At 45.5% G+C, this 21,604-nt stretch overlaps 1 protein-coding gene across 3 annotated transcripts in view; it reads left to right on the top strand.

Annotated features, from left to right (window-relative positions):
* The window catches only part of BACH2 (BTB domain and CNC homolog 2), a 78,920-nt gene extending 58,126 nt beyond the window's left edge, over positions 1-20,794 (top strand). For all 3 annotated transcript variants that reach the window (XM_040550480.1, XM_040550479.1, XM_040550478.1), the window contains exons 3-5: positions 1,387-2,931; positions 11,692-11,898; positions 16,426-20,794. In XM_040550480.1, coding sequence (XP_040406414.1) covers positions 1,387-2,931; positions 11,692-11,898; positions 16,426-16,908 — 2,235 coding nt within the window. In that variant the 3' untranslated portion in view covers positions 16,909-20,794. The remainder of the gene's footprint in view (positions 1-1,386; positions 2,932-11,691; positions 11,899-16,425) is intronic.
* The last annotated feature ends 810 nt before the right edge of the window (positions 20,795-21,604 follow it).

The raw sequence follows: 21,604 nt of genomic DNA, 5'->3' as shown, positions 1-21,604 counted from the left end.
TGCAGCCTGTGCCTCCGAACCTCAGGTGGGTGTGCAGGTACACACATTGGTGCCAGACATGGTTGCTGCTGCCTGGTTTAGCTGTCTGGCTGCTCCAAATTACATCTCGATGCCTTTCCTCGCTGTACAAGGCACAGGAAACCCAGAGTTGTGAATTCCACTTGCAAGCAAGGCAAGAAGGTGCCTTGGTGAACTGAAGTGACTTGCCAGGGTTGTGTGAGGGGTGTTTGGTGCAATAGGAAATTGAGTTGTGGTGTCCCAGATCTCAACTTAGTGGCCAAACCACTGAGTCTCCTCCTTCTTGTGGAGAAACCTTAATCCTTGACTGTGAGCCCTGTTTTCTAAGTAACCTCTCACTGCTTCATGAGGAATAGAGTTTTTCTAGTACCTTTGTCTCCTGCCCATTGGGAAAAAAATGCAACAGAAGTCAGTGCCAATGCATAGTTGGTAAAAATTGACAGTAAGTATAGTTTACTACGTAGCTTAGCACATCATTTGGTAATTATGTGTGAAGATACCATTGTAAAAAATCTGGAGGGAGAAAGTGCACTTTTTTTATACATGATATTGCATGAATGTAAATGTAGTGTAGATGGTATAATTTAAAAAAAAAAAGGACAAGTAAAGGTGCATGACTCACACCCATACATGCCTGGAAACAGTTGTTACTCTTTCTACAAAGAAAATGATGGAAAACTATGTACTGAAGTGGTACGTAGAGTGATTGCATTACTTGAATTATGACTATGGATTTCTTTCCTGTCAGCTGTACCTTAAACTCACTAAAATCAGAAATAATATGAGAAGAAATAATCTCCATGGGATGGAGAAAGAGCTATGCAGCCAGTATTTAGCTGTTATTTATTAAGTAGTGGCTTGCAAAAATGTGGACGAAAAGAAAGGCATTTTTCTATAATATTAAATGCTTCCTTCACAAAACACCTTTGGGACTTAAATGGTATCGTAAGTTTGAAATGGTTGTTCACCAGGGCTTCCATCAGAGCAGAAGAATCAAATCTGAATTGCTACATTGATGGTAACGTGCTGCATCAAAGTGAAAATAAGATCCATCCAAGAATTAGCAGCTTACACACTAGCCTGTTTTTTCAGTCTTTTATTACAGCAGAGTCTTAGTTCATAGGTCTTCAAGTTATTTGAGCAAAACAGTGATTAACCTGCACAATGATGTACAGAAGCAAAATAAAGGTGGTTGTATTTGTTACTGCATGTAGCATCATTGCTGACCTGACAGAAGAAAGGTGGTACCATGCGGTATTTATTTCCAGATGACAGATACGTTAGGTTATCTAACTACGCAGTGGAGGATTTGGGATGAGAGCAAGAGCTGATAGTAATGCTGGCAATTTCCCTCTCTTTTTTTTGCAGGTCACTGTCAGGGGATTTGGTCCATTGCTACAGTTTGCCTACACTGCGAAGCTGTTACTCAGCAGAGAAAACATCCAGGAGGTCATCCACTGCGCTGAGTTCCTGCGCATGCACAACCTGGAGGACTCCTGCTTCAGCTTCCTTCAGACACAGCTGCTGAACAATGAAGATGGCCTGTTCCTGTGCAAAAAAGATACCACCTGTCAGCGCATGCACGATGAAGAGAACTCGGATGGAGACGAGGAGGAGACAATGGAATCGGAGACGTCAAAAATATCTTGCCCAAGAGAGAGAATGCACCAGGAGTCCTTCAATTTTGAAGCCACTGTTGCTGGAGCAGACAAAGGAGAAGGGATGCTGCCTGACCCTGACATGCTGAGAGATAGCAAGGACAATTTGGACAAAGATGCAGTAACACGGTACCCCAGATACAAGAAATACCAGCTTGCTTGTACCAAGAATGTCTACAACACATCACACATCAGTACCTCAGGTTTTGCAAGCACATTCAGCGAAGAGAGCTCTGGAAATGGCCTCAAATCAGGACTTGCTATGGGGCAGATAAAAAGCGAGCCTCAAAATGAAGAGAACGATGAAGAAAGCATCACACTTTGCCTGTCTGGAGATGAACCTGACATCAGGGATAAAGAAGGGGATGTTGAAATGGACAGGAAACAGCCAAGCCCCACTTGTGTCGACAGGCCGAAAAGTGGGTCCTCTCCTTCTTGCTTGCGGTCTTTCTTCAACAGAACAAAAAGCATAGATTTGGTTGGCTTCCCCAGCACTTCCCAACAGCACTTTGGCAGGAGTCCAGCATGCCCTTTTGAAAAAGGGACAACTCAGGGTGACCACAAAACTGATTATGTCCCTTTCACGGGGAACTATGGACAGTCCCATGCCATGCAGAAGGATGCTTCCAACTTCACAGTGGGATCGCCGCTCAGGGGGCCCGGCTTTGAAACTCTCTGTAAGCAAGAAGGGGAACTGGACAGGAGGAGTGTTATATTCTCTTCAAACGCTTGTGACCAAGTAAACACTTCGGTGCATTCATATTCTGGTGTGAGCAGCTTGGACAAAGACCTCACTGAGACTGTGCCAAAGGGTCTGTGGGCTGGTGGCAGCCAGTCTCTGCCCAGCTCCCAGACCTATTCCCACAGCGGACTGACAGCTGATCACTTGTCGGGAAGGATGCGGCCGAACACCAGCTGTCCAGTGCCAATTAAAGTTTGCCCTCGCTCGCCTCCTTTGGAAACCAGAACCAGGACCTCCAGCTCATGCTCTTCCTACTCGTACGCAGAGGACGGCAGCGGCGGCTCTCCCTGTAGTCTGCGTCTTTGTGAGCTCTCCTCTTCCCCCTGCTCCCAAGGCCCCCGATTCCTGGCGCCCGAGCACCAGGAGCCCGGCGTGGTGGGAGATGGATTGTACAACCCAGTCCGAGCCCAGATTAAATGTGAGCCATCCTATGGAACAAACTCCAGCGATGAGTCTGGGTCATTCTCAGAAGCAGACAGTGAATCATGTCCTGTGCAAGACAGAGGGCATGAGGTAGGGATTTAAGATAAGTACATATATGACAGTCGTTGTGACCCAATTAATTGCTCCTTTATTCTCTCAAATGTCTTGGCGTTTTCCCAGCACTTTCTTTGTTTATAGAGGCAAAGAGTAACTTCTGTTTATTCCCTCATCAGCTGAGCCCACGTGGTTAACTTCCCGTAAATATGCCTGTTTGACCTCCGAGATGTTCAGTGCTTATCAGCATCGCAGTATTGGGCAATCACAAACTGCTGAATGATGAGACTGAGTTTGTGTGCAGAGGGGTTCTGGCAGTGTCCTGTTCTCCCTCCCTTAGCCACGTGCGTGACACAAAGCACTGTTCTTCAGCCTCAGTGTTTGTCAAGGTGGTTCCAGCTCTGGGGTTCCAACCACTGGGGTTGTGTTTTAGCAACCTAAAGCTGTGCCTTCATTGACACTGAGGGTTGGGCAGCCCGCCATGACCACACTTGGGTTGCAAGCTCCACCAACTGTTGCATCAGTGGTTCCTAAGAGAAGTTATCCTTGATATTACAGGGCTGTTAGAATAGCAGGAAGACAGTCCAGGACTGAAGAACGTGCTGTGAATTTCCTTAAGGCTCTCCCAAGAGAGGGAGGAGAAAGAATCCTGCTTTAAAACCAGAGATGGGCCAGCTGGAAATCCTGTGGTGATGACTAGTTACCTGGGATTGGAAATATGGGCTGTGTAAAGTGACTAGGGTGAGGGAACTCTTCATTCATGGAGATGTGTTGTGGAGCACAGAAGCTGAAAAAAGACTGGATGTTTTCATCGAGTTGCATTGGAAACTGCATGAACTGGAGAGTGTCTGGGTGCAACCATGTGCCTGGCTTCTCCAGTAATGCTAAAATGCTTCACTGAGAGCTTGCGCTTTAGTGCAGGGAGCAGTGGGAGCTAGTCTGGGGGTTCACATGCAGTGAGCAGCCAGCGCAGAACCAGGTGGCTTAGCTGTGGGCTAGGGGTGAGAAGAGGGAACTTTGCTTTATCCTTTAGTCTTTATTCCCACTGCCTCCCAGGCTCTGGAGGATACCTTTCAGACAGACATGTACCATTCCTTTATTGAGGTATTTTTCTGCTTAGCTCTTCTGTTCTTAGCTGAACAGCCTGGGGAGCCTCTGGTGTCCTTCATCCCTAACATGCTGCACCAGTAGTTCTGGCAGGACAGTTCTTCTCCGTTCTATATGCTCAGCTGGGGACATGCAGCAGAGAGAGGAGTCTCCTTGGAAGACTGTCTGGAATATTCTGCGTCGGACCTCACTCAGGAGGCCCTACAGCAGCCGTGCAGAACTATTCTGCTCGGAAATACCAAGGTTATTTGCAGTCTGGCACTCCCTGAAGTGCTGCGTTTATGAGGGGTGAAAAAGAGCAGGGGGTGGGATTGAGGAAGGCGTTGGATTTCCACCCATGTGTGCTGCTTGCTCAGCAGGGGCTAATGCACAGCAGGGTACAGTGAGGAGGGCGGGAGGTTAGCCTTTTGGGGTTTGATGACTAATTAGCTGTCATAATTGGCTAATTGCGTGGAGATGCTGCAGCAGCGGTGACCCCAGAGGAGTCAAATGAGAAGGATATAGGGGACTGTGTTTGGTGGTTCCCAAAAGTGGTGTGCATATGCGTGCAGGAGAGCATGGAAAAAAGAGAAGCAATCACAAAAGGAGCAAACGAGTGGGCTGCAGGAGTCAGACTCAGTGCGCCATGATAGGCACATGTGTCGGGCTAGGAGGGTTTTGCTACACTTTTTTTGCCTTTTTTTTTTTTTTTCTTGCTTTTGCGAGGCATTTGCTATGAGTTAAAATATGGTGAGGAAAATAATGCTCTCTGAGGTGGTACTGCATTACCCAGAGCAAGCCAAAAGTAAACATATCACATTAATGCTTCCGTTCAGATTTTGTCTGAATTTGTCTGAATTTTTAAAGGTTGTTACCAATACATGAAAGGACACCACAGCCTCATTAAACGCTGTTGTGGTATACAGCAACTTGGGGTGTGTGTCCTGTGATCCTGCAAGATCCACTGCTGTGGGATCCTCAGCAAAGGATATGTTTAACCATATAGTAGAAAATATGTAAGGAGAAAATATAGCTTGTGGAAGTTCTTGTATATGTCACTCTACCTGGCTTTAACAGCTTGGTTGCCATTAAAACATGAGGAGACACAGTGTGCTCTGAAACATGCTGCTTTCTGTCCTTCACCTCCCTTTAAAAGCTGCGTGTGAATCTCCACTCACAAAGTTGTTGGTTTGACCTTGCTGTCCTGACAGCTTCCCAGACTGGTCCCTTGTCCCTTGCTGTGTTTGCTGGGTTTTTCTCCAAAAAGCACCTGATAAGATAGGTGGGAGCGACGTGCAGGCTTACTGCAGCAGGTGGGCTTTTGTTTTGGTGGGACAGCTTGGTGGGAGCAACCCTGATGGACTCTGACCCTGGGTTATCTCACCAAGCTGCTAAGTTCCCCTGGAATTTGGACCTTGTTGGTCTTGATTTGGGTCCCAGAGTGCTGCCAGTGCCAGAATTAATGTCACAAAACATCGTCTGCTAGTATATTGAGTGTATGAGAAAGTAAGTAGAAGGTCTCTCTGCTTTTTAGGGCAATCTGCTTTCCTCCAGACCAGTGCCATGGAGGAGTACGTGCCCAAGGCATTCGGTGCCAAAAATGGGCTTTGGAGAGGGATGCTAGGGCTTGGTGTGACTTCAACGTGGGTGAAGGTGACCCAGATGTGCACCTGGACCCATATGGTGCTGCAGACCACAGTCACAAGTATCAGAGGGGGTGGCAGCCCCTGGAACACCGCTGGTAAATCCTCTTCTGGATGGCTTTGCCTTTTATTTTTCTTCCCATTAAAGGAGGCACCCAGAGGTGCCTGATAGTTTTCTTCCTGAACACTTTGTGATAGAAGAAGCAAGTGGAACTCGGAGTGTCCCAATCCCAAAGTTAGAGAGGTGCAGGACCAGAACTGTTACTTGAGCTGCTGGGACCTTACAGAAATGCTTAAGAGCTTGTGTTGCTCTTTTTACCCAGCTTTATCAGGCCTCCAGTGGCAGTTAAAAAACAAGTATTGGGATGTAACACTAAAAAGAAGACTTAGGCTCCGTGCTTTGCAAACAGGTTCTGACAACCCTGCTTAAAATAGCAACAACAAAACAATAAGTCCTGAAATAATGAATTGTTGAGAAGGAAGTAGTCTGTCAATCTGTTAACCTAGTTAGGGAGAGAAATTTCAGCACTACCTATTTTTCTTGGTATTCATTTTCCTCAAGTATCTCCGTTTGTTTGTTTCCTGTTGGAAAACTTGTAAAGAATAGCATACTACTAAACCAGTTAAAAAAAAAAATCCCTGTTCAATCTAATTTGATGAGTGAGTTTTCTTAGGGAAAGAATAAACACGGGTAGGACAAGGTAAGAGACTTGAGCTTTCCAAGAAGTATTGCTGCCTAGAGAATTGCATTCAATGTGTCTTTCATTTATATTTCAAAAGAGTTTCCCGCCTGGGTTCGTGACTCACTTTTCAAAGGAAATTTTCAGAAAGGCAGAGCTAATGCAATTGAACCACTGAGGGTACGGTAGGCAAATAATAACCTTTAGTGAGAGTCCAAAACCGTCCATGTTAAGTGACAGGCAGCCGCCCTTTCTCTGTCTGGTGATGGTTAGCAGAGCTGTGTAAGCCAGGGCCACAGGGGAGGAGGAGTAAACTAAAGGTAAACCAAAGCTGCTGTACCAAAAACCTACCCGAGCAGTGCTGAGTTGCCTGTGCTGTGTCTGGTGGATGCTCTCCTGACCAGGACCCCCAGCAGCATCAGCAGAGCCCTGGGATTGTGTTTGGCAACATCTGGTTCAGTGCAGTCTTGTCAAACAGCAGTCTTGCAAGGTAAACTTGACGGCAGTTTTGTTTCTTTCCCTCTTTTCAGCAGGAGTGGTACCCATGCAGGCAGCAGAGAATTACTGCGCTACATCAGTGAGAGCTTTCGATTATTAACCTGAAATTTCAGGAAGGTCCTTTTCAACACTTTCAGCTCCCCATATTGTTTCATCGCAGCCTAAAATCAATTCTGTTATGACCTGAGCTGAAGCCCTTGCTGGAGCTCTTGAAGTGCTCTTTGCATTGATTTTTTTTTCCTGCAAAAGCAGATTTTTCAGAGAAGTACTGCACTTTTCCTCCCTTCATTTCACTGCCTGCTCTGCCCTTCTCAGGTGTACCAGTGGCTTCTGTCAGAGGTCTGTACCTGATCCCTGTTGGGTCTGTACCCCTGATCCCAGAAGGGCAGGAGGGTGTGTTGTCCTGCCCTTCATAGGGACGAGGCTGAGGACACTGTGAGCAGGGACCAGGCAGAGGCCAGCCCAGCACGTTAAGCACCAGCGGTTTGGGATCTGAATAGAAGCCCAAGTCATGGGCTAAAGGCCAAGAGCTCAGCCCAAGCCTCCTGACGCTTGGGTTAAAGCCCTTGGCCATGGGACCGTCCCCTTCTCTGAGGCAGGTGGCAAATGCAGAGGTTACCCAGGCCGCCTCTGCTGAGTGCACAGCAGTGCCTTTCTTCTCGGGAGCCATTTACTGACCCAGACACCCCTCGTGGCCCTCAGGAGGTGAGGCCGGACTCTGCCCCCGGTGAGCATGTGGCCACCAGTCGTGCCGTGCCAAGTAGGGCAGGCTGTCGGCGCTGGGACCCCAAGGACCTGCCGACTGAGGCATTTTCAGGCCTGGTTTGTTAACACAATGCTAGTTCCTCTCTGCCTGGGCTCGCCGTTTTCCTCTTACAGTCCTCTGCTGTGCCGGTGTGGTTGACACCTGAAAAGATGTGCTTGGAGGGCTTTGCCTATGCCTGTAAGCAGCAGGGTGAGGAAACTGGTGGGCATACATCCTGGCTGTGCTCTCTGTTACACAAAGTGGGGCCCATTGCCTTGTGCTGCCTAGGTAGTCTCCACCCAAATTCAATCAGCTATGGTCCCTTTTCTCTGGGACCACAAATGGTGCCTCCAGTAGTGTGTAGGCAGCCAAGCCCCTAAGACACAGGAGGGCACACCTCAGTTCCTGACTTGGGCTGAATTTCTTCCTGGGGTTTGTGGAAGAACGACTTGCATGCTAAGGAAGAAACAAGGAAAAATACCAGTATGCGTTGGGCTCTTCTCTGTGGAGCAGTTTGCCCCTTTTATGTCAAAAAAAGCATTGCTATGATTCAGCCCCTGTGTCCGATTGCTTGGGTGGGTCCTGAGAGCTTTCCAAGGGCTGGGCAATTTTTAGTGCCAGAGCTCTGACTTTCAATGCAAGAGCATTAAGGCACAGCTTTGTTTCCTACAGCTCTAGAGCAAATGGCCAAGATTTTGAACCATTTATAAAGGTCTTGTTGGTTCCACTCAGTTCTGCCATGCCCGATACATAATGATTGTCTTTTCTCATGCATATTGGATGAATCCTTTTATTTACTGTGATGTTAAGCCAGGCTTGGGAAGTTCAGTATCTCCACTAGCACTTGGCAGCTCACGGAAGACGATGTTGAAATTTAGATATAAAGAAATAGTGAAAAAGCTAATGTAACTCATGAGATAAGGAAATTCCTGACACTTGACATTCATATCTTAGTGAGAGTGAATACAGGGCCTTGGTCCTTTATTCCAAACTAAAAGAGAGGGGGAAGGACAGCAGCAGGGACTAGTACACTGAGGAAAAAATGCCGCAAAATCATAAACAAGTTATATTTTTCACCAGGGTGGGTTGGCTGTCCTCTACGGAGTGTATCAGCCAGAATCAGGGGCAGCCGAGGCTGCAGCAGTAGTGGAAAGTGCTGGCTTGTTTGTGGTGTGGTGAAAACACAGCCTCTGCTACTGGTGTAAAAAATCAGAGAAAGTGTAACTGTGTCGATAGTGGAGATTTAAGAGCTCCATTCTCCGTGCGGTTAGCTCTGGCTGGAGTAACTGATGAAAGGAGTGGGCATCCTGCTTACTTTTTTCTCATTCTGAAATAGTCCAAGCCCGAGTACACAGATATTTCCTGGATATAATTCATAGTTATTCGAAAGAACAGTTTACAGGGAAACATACTTGCTGGGCTTTTCTTCCACAGCTTAGAAAAGATGGAGTATCCTTTTCAGGACAGCCGAGGTAAGCCTTCTCTCATCTCACTCAGATACCTGAAGAGAAAGCATCTTTTCTAAGTCCCATCTCAGCTCCGTCTGTGGCCAGGGAGAAGGAGAAGCCAGGCAGGGCGCGTTGCTCTCCAAGGGGCTCTCTCTGCCCGTGATGCCAGCAGCAGGGACTGGGACACGAGCAAGTCTCAGCCCATTGTTTTAGACAGCTCTCAGCCAAATCCCACCCGCGGCTCAGCCATCAGCTCTTGTAAACTGACTTGTGGCTCTGCTGCAATAAAAAACCGGCTGAGAAGCCTGCCCTGCATCGACGTTAAAGCCGATAGCCTCTCACTGCAGCAATACCACCGTGTAGTTATTCATTGTGTCCATGCCAAAGAGTGGCTTTTTTTTTTTTCCAGTTGACAGCTAATTGAGGAGAGGGAGACAGGCAATAAAAATTATGTGGATGGTGAAGGAAATGGGTCTGACTCACTTCCACTCTCCCTTTCACTTTTTTAATCCTGTGCAGTGCTGCATATGACAGGAGTGGGATTATGCTGGCTGTACTGATAGCAGCCTTTGCCCTGCTGCATAGATATTTTATTTTCAGTCTATTTTTTATTTTCTGAACATGTTTCTCTCCATTTTTCCATTTCCCTTCAGCAACTTCTACCCGACAGATTTAAGTCAATTCCATTTCATTCCTGTTCAAAATGCAGGCACGTTTCCTGCTTGCAGATAAACATGTTTTGAAAGGGAGAGGGAAGGAAGAATAAAGTTTAACATCACTTTCAGCTTGGGACTGGAGCAAATGAGCGAAAACTGAATGTGAAAGGAGTGTTTTTGCAGCGAGACTGTGGTGCCTTTCAGTGGCTGTTTTCATTTTCAGACCCTGGGTGAAGCTTGAGAGAAAAGCAGCTGACACCGAGCTTGTGTTTACCGTCCAAAGGGTAGGACGGGGAAATCAAAGAGGTTTCATGCCGTTAGGCAGCAGTCTGTAAACGAGGCATCCACATCACCATGTCTAAGGTCGACTTCTGCGTACAAGCAGGCGTGGGGGGGATGTTGGCAGGGCCACAAGCTGACCTGCAAAGTAACGCGCCGCAAAGCGGTGGCTGAGCCCCAGTTTCACAGGTGGGGACAGAGGGGCAATGTTCAGGGCATGAAACCGTGTGAAAGGATACTGCGGGTGTTTGCGCCGGGTTTCACGTGGCCCAGGCTTGGAGAAACACAGAGCAACAACAAGGGAGCCCTGGAAAGTGCAAGCTGATAAGCAAGGCAGGGAGCTGGCTGCCGCCAGAGGTGCTGGGGTGGGTGGGTGGGTGGGTGAGCGTCCTTCACAAACTGCAGAGACTTCTAAGCTGTGCTGCTATTTATCTCCACATGACTGAAGTGCGCCATTTGAGGACGATAACCATGTTTTAAGTATCAAAGGACCTTTTCAACCAGAGTCTTTTGCTTGGCTGGAGAAACTTCAATCTATTTTCTTTGGTGGCGTGTCTAAAGAATAGTCCCCTTGTTTGAAAGAGGTTGCAGCGTACCAAACCAGCACAGAAACGTAAATATTTACTGCCATCTTTTGGTCAGTGTGGGTATGACTAAAAAAGAAAGGGTCAATCCAGTTACTCAAGTTGTCATCTCCTTCAGATTTGTGAACTTAGTCTTATTTTACCACCAAATACAGCAGCACACCTTGAAACATTGCGTTTTGCATAGTTGTATTATCAATCTCAAACGATAAGTGAAGCAGGGCTTGTAGGGAGCCAAGATGTCTTTAATTTGAGCGAGCTGATAGGTTTCTGAAGAAAATCTAACCGAAGTCTTTGAGCACATCTGCCTTTCTCCAGGTTCACTAAGAGTTCAAGAGGGGGTTGGAATATCTGAAGTCACAACCTGTAGCTCCTGCCGCTGGTCTGTGGTTCAAACAGAATGGCAGATTGTGGACAGAAGGAAAACTATTTAATGCAAATAGCTGAGGTTTTGGACTGTTGGCTTGTTTTTGTTGTTGTTGTTTTGTTTTTTGTTTTGTTTTGTTTTTCCAAGAAATGCGGCTTGGGTACTCTTCACTGTATTGGAATTTTCGTATATACCGATTTCTTTAAAATTGCATATGTTTTAGGAAGGTAAGATATGTTGCATCCCAATTCTCTGGCCCTTTCTTCTTCTGTGCTGTACTGCTCATTTGAAATGCTGCTTATACAACCTGTCCTAATTGTGGTATGGTGTCTGTCATCCATTTGAGGTGTCCAGTTGCATTTTTAACCTCACACCTAATCAAAGTTTCAGTCCCGCAGACCATGCAGAGACAGGTTGCCTGCTGCAGTAATAGCCTGTTCCCTGAAACTGGTTTGAAATTAATAATGGTGAGGCACTCCACTGTTTCCAAAAGGCCATGTCTCATAGTGAAAGGAGCCTTTTTTAACGCAAGGAGTTTGGTTATTAGGGCTTTTTTGAAGGGTAGAATTTTTATGTGGGATTCATCAATACTGCTGATCTCAGTAACATCATAGCCTGATCCTTACCAGCTGGACCTCTCCAATGCGCCACAAGGGAGTGTTAAATACTTGCTCGTTATAACACTTTGTGTGTTGTTTATTTAAGGGGTGGGAGCATTGCTAATAGTCCTTCTGCTTCAGTGTTCAGCTTGCACTCAGCAAGCAAAATATGACTCTTTGTCTGCTTTTGTCTCACATTTGTTCATTTTAGGTGAAACTTCCTTTTCCTGTTGATCAAATCACAGATCTTCCAAGGAATGATTTCCAGATGATGATAAAGATGCACAAGTTAACCTCAGAACAGCTCGAGTTCATCCATGATGTTCGCCGGCGCAGCAAGAACCGAATTGCAGCTCAGCGCTGCCGCAAGAGAAAACTGGACTGTATTCAGAACCTCGAATGTGAAATCCGCAAGTTGGTGAGTGGCACGCGTTCACCGCAGCACCTCACACCCTCACTCTGCAACGTGCAGGGTACCGACAGCTATTCCCACCCAGAGTTTAGTTGGTTCAGTCAGTGTGTAAGGTTGTGTGCAAGTAAGCGAAGCCACTAGTGCAACAATTTAATATAGAAAAGTGAATTAGGATGTATGTATATACAGCATGTATGGAAAACACAAAATGCTGGTGAAATTAGACCTAAATACATACATTTTTTTTAATATCTCAAAAGTAGGTTGTTGAGTGAGTTGGAAGGGGAGAGAAGTCTGTATCACAGCTCCCTTCTTGCAGTTTCACTTACCCTCAGTACTTAGAGTGCATCCACAAAGGCATTTCCTCGTCCGAGCCCCACATCCATGCTTCACTGCCTTAGTAAGTGTATTGGACATGGATTCATAGTGTTCTCAAAAGGGTTAGGGTGTGGAGGGACCTCCAGAGTTTATGTGGTCCAGACTCTGCTCTGGCTGGGCCAACTTCATCTTTACATCACGATTTTCTTTCTCTTTGGTGTTCTGGAGAGCAGCTCAGTATTTTCAGGATCTTTCAGCTTGCTATGCCTTTTCTTCAGTGCTTTCATTCACTGATCAAATGGCAGAAATGGCAAGGAGAACAAAAAACAAGTGGACATCCCTGGGTTTAGGGCAGCAGGATGGCAAGGGCATGTTCCTCCTTGCTCCTGCTTTCTTCCTCCCTCCTTCTAACCCTCCTGCTGTGCCATGGACTGAACCCACTTGCAAGAGCCATATAACACAAGAGGCCTGTTCCCACTCCACGCAGCCCCCACATCCCACGCACTGGGTTTAGGTGACAGCTGTTGGTTTGCCCTGACCCTCCTCGATGGGTGTCTCTGGCAGTAGGCCACTCTGGGGATGGGTCTCCTGCGTGCCAGGGTGTCACCGTACAACAGGAACACTTTTTAATCCAAGAAGGCGAGGTGACTGGAACAACGCTAAATGGCTGCTCAGGAAATTCCTCTCTCTTTCAGTCATGGCGTGGGTGCCTCGGGTGTGGTTTAGGTGGCTAAACACAGATGCCTATACTATAGACACCCACTTTGGAGTTAGTTGTCCTGTTTTCCTTTATCATCGGTGAAGGGAAATAGATACCTGTCAAGTCTGGTTTGTCTCATCGTGCATCAGAGGAGTTGAGGTACAGCCCAGAATTGACTTTTTCTATCCACGACTAAACAAGATCACCTGAAGAGCTATGTCAGATACAGACATTTCAGCCATAGAAAAATTAACTAAAAAATCTCCTGTCCATTTTGACGTGGGCTGCTTTTCTTCCCCTGCCCTTCTGCCCATTGAGAAAGCAAGCAGGTACAGGCCAAAAATAAAAAGCTTAAGACAAGAGTCAGGGAGGAAGATGTGTCTACAGGGTATCACTCAGTGGGAGGAATGCAACATTAACTTCAAAATGGGTTGGCACCTCCTGATCTGCTTAAAAGTCCTAAAAGCTCTCTGAGATGTCAAAAGCAGGGTAAGAGTCCCAGTTGAGCCATTATGAGAAGCAGCGTGTGTAGCATGAAGGACCGGGCAGTTTGATTTAATTTTGCAGCAGAGATTTAGAAGTCCAACATTAAACTTTGAATATCCAAGTGATAAATTAATTCATTCACATAAATAAAACAAAATGAGCTGAAGCTGATTTCCCTTCAGAGTTCTCTGTGTACCCTGTTTCCATTAAAATTAAAGGTTATTTAGTGTTTTTGGTTTAAATGCCTATGTGCACATTTGAAATACGCTCAGCTGTAGGTTGAACTCAGTGGGTCTGGGAAATCGGGTGCTTCTTGTTCTGATTGTAACAGGTTGCATGTTGAAGGTGGCCTTTAGCGTACTCCGTTCTCTGCACAAGCTGTAGCAAGCGTAGTGTGAAAGAGGCAGGGATCTGTTGGAGGAAGCTGAGTTATCGCCACCCTACAAATGGCACAAAGCCGCAGTGCTTCGGGTTAGTCACTTACTGCCTGAGCGTGCCTGCTTCCCATCTGTAAGATGGAGGTGACACTGACCCGACAAGCTGGTTGGGAGGCTTAAATCATCAAGGCTTGTGAAGCCTTCAAATGCCACGCTGCTGAAGCCCTGGCGGGGGAAAAAAATAAAAATGTTTTTAAGAGTAGAGCTTGACTGGTACAAAACAAACAAAACATCAAAGATAAACAAAATACTGAGCAACCGCTTCCTTCACCGAGTGTAATCCACGGTGCACGCAGATGAGTCAGAGGTTCTGCAGGGTGAGAAGGAGGTGCGTAATCTAGGTTGTCAGGAGAGGCAGGCTCCGTCTCAGCTGCACACACACGTCCCTCTACGCCGGGCTGCTGGTGGAGAGGGGTACCCGTCTCTAGCAGTGAGCACCTGGGGCGGTGCTGTAAGGGCTGGACTAGCACCAAGGGCGGCTTGGGTTTGATACCTGTAGCCTCCACTTGCAAATTAATTTGGGTTCATTGGGGTTTATGCAATCTTGTGAAATAGCCTTTATTATCTAGCATAAGGAACCATGTATAGGCAAAATACATTTTTCAAGTCCCCTTCCCTCCCCAGCATGCCCACCTCTGAGAAATGAATGAAAGGCTTACGAGTGACCTCATGGGCTTGATCCCTGGTGAATTTCAGGAACCAAAACCCCTTTGAGGTTCAGGGGTCTTTGAAAGAAATTTTAAATTTTTTATTTAGCAAACTGTACTTAGTCCAGGTAGCAAATGGGCTCGGGTGCATCATTTTGAAAAAGATCATTCACAACAAAGACAATCATGAGGTGTGCAGAAGTATAAAGTGACAAAAATAAACTCATGCAACCTTAATAGTGCCTCTCCAGCACTCCTGCCCTCTCCCCATACACATACAGTCCGAGCAAATTGTCTGCTTTGAGGCCGTACTTCTACTCTTAGGAAAACCAGCAGTGAAACTCCAATTGACCTGACACAATACGTGGTCACTGGAAATTCTTTTGTCATCTTCTGTCCGCTTTGTGACCGGTAATTTCCATTCTCCTTCATTATGTAGTGGTACTAGGGTTTAAGGGGTTTTCGCTTGGCTGCTGTTTTTTTGTTTTGTTTTGTTGTTTTTAAATGAAAGACCCTTTCTTCCCACTGCACTTATTTCCTGTAAGTCACCCATCTCCTTGACACAGATGGTTTCGCAGCAGACAGTGAGTGACATGGTTGCATCTTCTGAGTTTGATAGATAGGGGGTTTTTGCCTGCGTTCCTTCACTCATCCATTTACCAACTCACTTTTTTTTTTCCCTGCAAACTCACAGCATATTCTCTTCCATAATTCATTATCTCAAGATGTACTTGAGCATCTGTTTATTTTTTTATTATTTTTATGTTTTCTTGATAGATTTATCAATATTTCAGCAGTTGGTTCTTTTCATGTACACTGCTCTCATTCTCACAGCTGCACGCTTCCGGTGTGGGCTTTGGACCCAGTGTAGTACTATCAGCTGTAGCAAGCACCCGTAGCTGGATTATCGGAGCAAGGGGGTTTCACTCCTCAGATGCCGAGGCAGCTTGGGTTTAGCAGTGTTACTAGGTGAGGTACACGGTGCGCTGCTGTCAGGGCCACCTGAGCTCTGGAAGTAGCTCTTGTACTCTACCAAATCTAATCTACTCCCTCGAGTTGTGTGCCTGCCTTCCCGGGTGGTGGGCTGCTCTGCAGCTGGACCATCCTCCTTGTTCTGCACTGGGTCAACACCAGTTTTTAGTGGTGTAACCCCAGACTGGGTCTGGCTCTGTGCCTGACTCTTCCTCATTTGCCTCCCAAGCATGTGCATGAGAAAGAATCATAGAATCATTAGGGTTGGAAGAGACCTCCAAGATCATCTGGTCCAACCATCACCCTACCACCAATGTCACCCACTAAACCATGTCCCTAAGCACCAAGTCCAACCTTTCCTTAAGCCTACTTTTAGGGTTTTCACACAGGTCTTCATAAAAATATCTTGGTTAGGTCCAACCCAAGCCAGTAAGCACCAGGACATACAAAAACAAACCATGGCACAGGCCACAGAGCCCACCCTGGCCCCAATCATCTCCTCTGAATACCATGCCTTGCAGTGGGAATGGGTGTTCAGCTGGGACGTGGGCCAAAGGAGCCTGACTGACTGCCCCAGCATCTGGGGGTGGTCTGCAACACAACTTCATCAACTAGTCCCTGATTTCTTCTTGGTTGGATGGATAATGGCTTTTCTCCATCAAAGTGTTTCTGTCAGAGTTTTTTATATCATACATCCAGCAGCTTTAGTCTATTAAGGTAACTAATTATTAAGGGAGTAACTTATGACTTTACCCTCTTCCAACTCAAATGTTTTTCTGAAGCTGTTTCCCAAATTGCAGTCCACACAGGCCTCACGGTGGTCAATATCTGATGGCTTTGTGGCTTTTCCTCAACCCTGTAAAAATAACCGTGACGTGTTAGAGTTCTGCTTGGGTGCTGCTGGATGCGTGTCTGGACTGTGCTGCCAGTGGATGGCCTGTCATCAAACTAAGGTGCCTTCTTTCTTTTCCAGGTGTGTGAGAAAGAGAAATTGCTCTCAGAAAGGAACCAGCTGAAAGCAAGCATGGGAGAATTGCTAGACAACTTCTCGTGTCTTTCCCAAGAAGTGTGTAGAGACATGCAGAGCCCAGAACAGATCCAAGCCCTCCACCGATACTGCCCCGTTCTCAGGCCCATGGATCTGCAGACAGCCACCACCATCAGCCCCTCCCCAGCCGGCGTGGAGCAGAGCCTGGTGCCGTCCCAGTGCGTCGGGGAGAGCATGCAGTGCTGCTCGGAGCAAGGCTCGGTGCAACTGGGAGCACCCTGGCTGCCCAACAACGTCTCGGAGAATTGCTCGGCCGGCGGCGGGGGTTTGGATGGAGCTGAGCCAGGTACTTACCCCGAGAGAGAGCTTCCGCGAGAGCAGAGTAGCCAAACGGTCACGGTAGACTTCTGTCAGGAAATGACTGATAAATGTACAACAGATGAACAGCCTAGGAAAGATTACACCTAGTGACTTGTAACCTTAACGTTACACCTGGTCAGGTGTTCTTCAGTCAGCCAGTGGCAGTGTTCATTCGTTGTCTAGAAGAACGTATTTGGTGCACACTACAGTGGTCTTAGCAGCAATACTGTTTTAAGTATTCCCTCCTCTCTACAAGCAGGAGTTATCTTCACAATGGTGCTATCCCTTGCTCAGGCAGGGAACTAAACAGTGGCAACACTGTCTGTTTTTGTATGTTGATTTCAATCTTAACAGGGATGGACATAACACCTCTGAGGACCCAACCGCAGCTTTTTTCTCAGTGGCCCATGTCACAAAACCCTAACTCAGGAATTTCCTCTGAATGTTCAATTTTTCATTGAAGACAGCTTCTTTACACATCAAAGTTTTATAGCTAAACTGTACATATTATATATAATATATATAAAATATATATATCCATATGCAAAAGTCCCTGCATGCCTCAATTTTTCTCATCCTACAAACTGGAAGCTTTCATTTACATTGTATAAACAAGTTCCAACATTCCTTTTTGTCTTCAATGCTAGAACTAGTTTGGTAACTTGTTACACGATTATTTTTTTTCTCGGTTCTCAGTTCAGCAATATCATTCAATTTGTACTTATTTATAAAATTTTAATGTTGGAAGCTTATTTGAGATTTTATTATAGACATTTTTTTGGCACAGCCATTTCGTGCCACTTGAGCAATGTGGATTTATTTTATTTTCTTGCAGATACTGTACAGTAATGGTCAACTTTGCCACTTGCACTGAGTTTCTGGTCAAACCTCTTTTCATAAATGAAGTCGTGACTTCAGTATAACTTGAGTATATGGTTTTCTTTGCTTTATGGCTTAAAGAAAATAGAAAAGTTTTAGCTAATAGACAAACACTCAGGAGCTCATTATGTAGTAAAAAACGGTCTTGCCAAATACTGAATTCACTATACAATTTGTAAAGAGAATCTGCTTGAATTATTTTTATATTCAGACTTCTTTCTGTTTCACAAACCAAGCTTAAGTGCTGTTAATGATGCTTTTGGATTCTTATAGGGTAAAGTATATTTCACTCTTTAGAGAAAAACGTATTTGACAACTGGATCCGTTCATCATACGTTCCACGAAGTAAAGTAAACGGAGATCACATCAATACACTTCGGGGGGGCTTCTTTTCCAGCCCCGGTCTGCATCCTTTACTCATGGAAGCAACTGCTGCTCCGAGTAGTCCCTGTAGCCTCACCTCAGCTTTCCTCAGACATTACCTGTTTCCTTCGCCAGACCCGAGCTGCAGAGGTGGGTCTGGCGAAGGCAGAGATCCTGCCTGGGTAGGAAGAGTTGCAGGATCAGACCCCTAACCGTTGACTTTGGTTTCCCTACAGAAGTCAAGTTAGCACTGTATCCTCTAAGAGCAAATCACACGTCTGTCGACACCCACTCGGGTCGCTTACCCTTCCAGTTCTTGTGTTCCAGGATCCTCTCGTCCTGCAGCATTGCCCTCAGCACAAACCGCAGCTAAAAGAGCCCGGTCTCAAAGGAGACTACTCAGTGAATTGGCTTAGTTGTAACTGTATTGGATTTGTATCTGAAGCGATGTTGACTCATGTTATGACTGTGTGAGACAGCAGCTTTTCGAGCATAACAGCTGTATGTACAGTGTAGACAGAAGAGCGTCCTCCTAATGCTTTTTTAATAATTATTATTACTCTAAGTGTACTGAGTTTTTCTTTTGTGGTTCTTTGCCCTACGTGTGCCAGGTTGCGTGGCTTTATCCTGGGCGACGACTGTCGTGTGCTTTACTGGCTGATATTGTTTGTTCTTGCTGAAAAAATTGACCAGCTGTTCACACCTGTTCAAAAAAAAGACAAAAAGAGTGTGGGGGGATAGCGGCTTCTCAGAAGCACTGGGCGATAATGTGGTCTTCTGCACTAACGTTTACACTCGAGGTGTGCGCTGGTGCTTTTTTTGAGGCACCCAGTAGATCAGCATCTTTACCTTGGAGGAGGAATCAGCTCCCTCTCTCCCCTTCTTCCATCTTCAGACTGTGCTCATGGACCGTCGCGCGCTTGCCACAAAGTCTTGCTCTTACCCTCTGCACCCACACTATTGTAGCCGAGCTACCGAGGAGGAAATGCATATAGCATGTGCCATGTTTGTTGAAAATACTTTTTTTCCCCGCATGTACAAAGAAAATCTAGTATATAATGTAGGAGAATATTTATGTTTAAGTATTAATCATTACTGTACAAAATCCTTACCTTTAGATGTTCAAAAGTATACGAATGCCATAAACTCCTAGTTCACACGGTTGAAAAAGGGGGAGGAGTCGTCCTTTCTTTTTACAAGAGCTTAAGCTAAAACTATTTGAACCCCCTCCCGGCCACCTTTTGCAGGTAACTGAGTGAGAAGCTCTTGCGGGGGGATTGGATTTTCCTTTGGATTCATTGACGTTGCAAAGCAGTTCTGTGCTTCGCAGAGAAGTTTTGTTTCTATGAGACCATGGTGAAAGCTAGAATTTAAAACTAAATGTGAATCACATTATAGACTCATAGCTACTTGGGGGGGGCTGGGGCGGAGGGAGGGAAGGGTCAACTGACACAGTATTTTAAAGATGTTTTTCTGTTGCCTTTTTTTTTTAATTTTTAAGTGACCTCCTATATATATCAATAGGTAGAATGTTTTATGAGCGTAAAACCAAGTTTTAACTTGCTTCCTGACATGAAGATTTACTCTACTAACAACTCATGTGCAACTGGTACTCTTGACCTCATTCCAACGGTTTAAAAAACCCACCCACACAACCCATTGCGCTGCAGCTCTTAGGTTTGACCTGGCTTCATACTGGTGCTGGGTCTCTTGATTTCCTCTACCTTGGGAACTGGTGTTTAAAACCACTGCTCAAATAAGTGTCTCTTCCTCAACCTTTTCTCTCCTCTCGCTCTCTTTCCCTCCCCCGTGAGCTTTTCTGGATGTTTGATTTCATTCTTTCCCATTAGAAGTGGCTGATTTTGTGTCATTGCTTCCTATATTTACATGTATCATGGTTTTTCAGTGGGTTTTTTTTTTTTTTGGTGGTGGTGGTGGTTGTTTTTTGTTTCTATTTCGTCTTGAGGGTTTTTTTTGCTATTCTGAACCACGTGGCTCTCAAAACTGTTACCGGGCTAACTTTAAAGGAAGGCATTGGGAGAATTAGTTTCAGACCTGGACGTCAGTTAGCATACCCAGCTGCTCTCATCATGAGGTCAAAACAGCTGACCACAAGGACACCGTTAGAAAGAAAAGAACAAAAAGAAAAAAAAAAAAAAAGGTGACTGCAGTATTTATTAGTGTGAAGAGTTTGGCCAATGGTCACCATGATCTTAAGTGAGAATCTCTTTGCATTTGTCAAAGAGGACACGTGCAGCATCTGTCCTGCCAGGCAGTGCTTGGGAAGGGTGTGACGAGCCCCTGTCTCCCTGCTGGGCGCTGCAGCGCTCTCATGGGCATGCGAGTCCTCGAAGCTTTGTCCAGGCTGTACCTAGTCCTCCTCTTCCTTTGCCATTGCTATCCTTGTATCGCCAGGAAACCTCATTTCATTTAGGCTCGTTATGCTTTGTCAGGTGAGTACTACACTATATAATGTGTTTGTTTCTCTGCGTTCTCTGGGGGTGCCTTGAACACAATTAAAGCTCATTGCAAGCTGATTCTGGAACAAAAAGGTAGTGCAAAAAAAATTAAAAAGAAAAAAACAGAAACAGAGAGAGAGAAAACAAAACAGAAAACATGCAAAATGCAAAAGCAAAATGTTGGCTGTGTTATCAGGAGATCCCAGTATTTATATCACAAACTTCCTAACATATGATGACTCAGGCGTCAGAGTTTGATGCTGCAGTATAAAACTATTATTTTATATATTGTACAAGTAATTTATTAAATGTCTTTCTAAGGGTATATGCTGCTTTTAAGATGCACTATATTTTTGGATCTAATCCTTGTATTATTTTTTCCCAAGGAAGTAAAATGTGCTGCAAAGGCAAGCCACGGTGATTAGTATGCTAACTGCTACTTCTCTTTAAAAAGGAGAGTGGGAACTAGATAAATAACTTTGCTAAACGGATTAACTGCTGCCAGAGAAATGATTAATGCTGATAGTGTGGTCGTTAATCTGGAGTTCAGCACTTCATCAAGTCTGTATTCTAAAGAGCGCTTAAATAGAAGTTAAAATGCCTAGATAGATAGTTAGATCTTTTAATATGTATGTTTATGATTGCCTAAGGAAAAAAAAAAAACAAATCTGCATGCTGGAATCACTATAATCTTGTAATAAAATAAAATCTGATCCACTAGGAGAAAGCATGATGAAGCGCTGTAATGCCAGGCTCACTTGTGTCATGTAATCCACTACTGTGGTTGTTAAAAAGGAGAGGGATGGGTTTCCAGAGTAGACCTGTAGTGAATTTTGCAGTGAGACAAGGTGAACGTTTGCCAGGTTTATGCAAGCTCGCATTTTGTCCTTTACTGTTGCAACGAGGAGCACTGCTTACACCTTTTTTCTGATCTGAAACGCGTTTGGAGGTGTCTTCGGGTGAACGTTGTAGCCCAAGCTTGCAGCATTTTAAAAGTCTATATTTTAGGTCTGTGTAGAGAAGGTTTAGCTTCAGTGTGAGCAGCAGAGCTGATGGCCTTGCATAAGGAGGGATCTGCTAAGTATCGGGTGGCTTATTTTTGT

Source organism: Cygnus olor, chromosome 3, assembly GCF_009769625.2.
Source record: "Cygnus olor isolate bCygOlo1 chromosome 3, bCygOlo1.pri.v2, whole genome shotgun sequence".
NCBI lineage: Eukaryota > Metazoa > Chordata > Aves > Anseriformes > Anatidae > Cygnus > Cygnus olor.
This window is presented reverse-complemented; position numbering and strand designations above follow the sequence as displayed.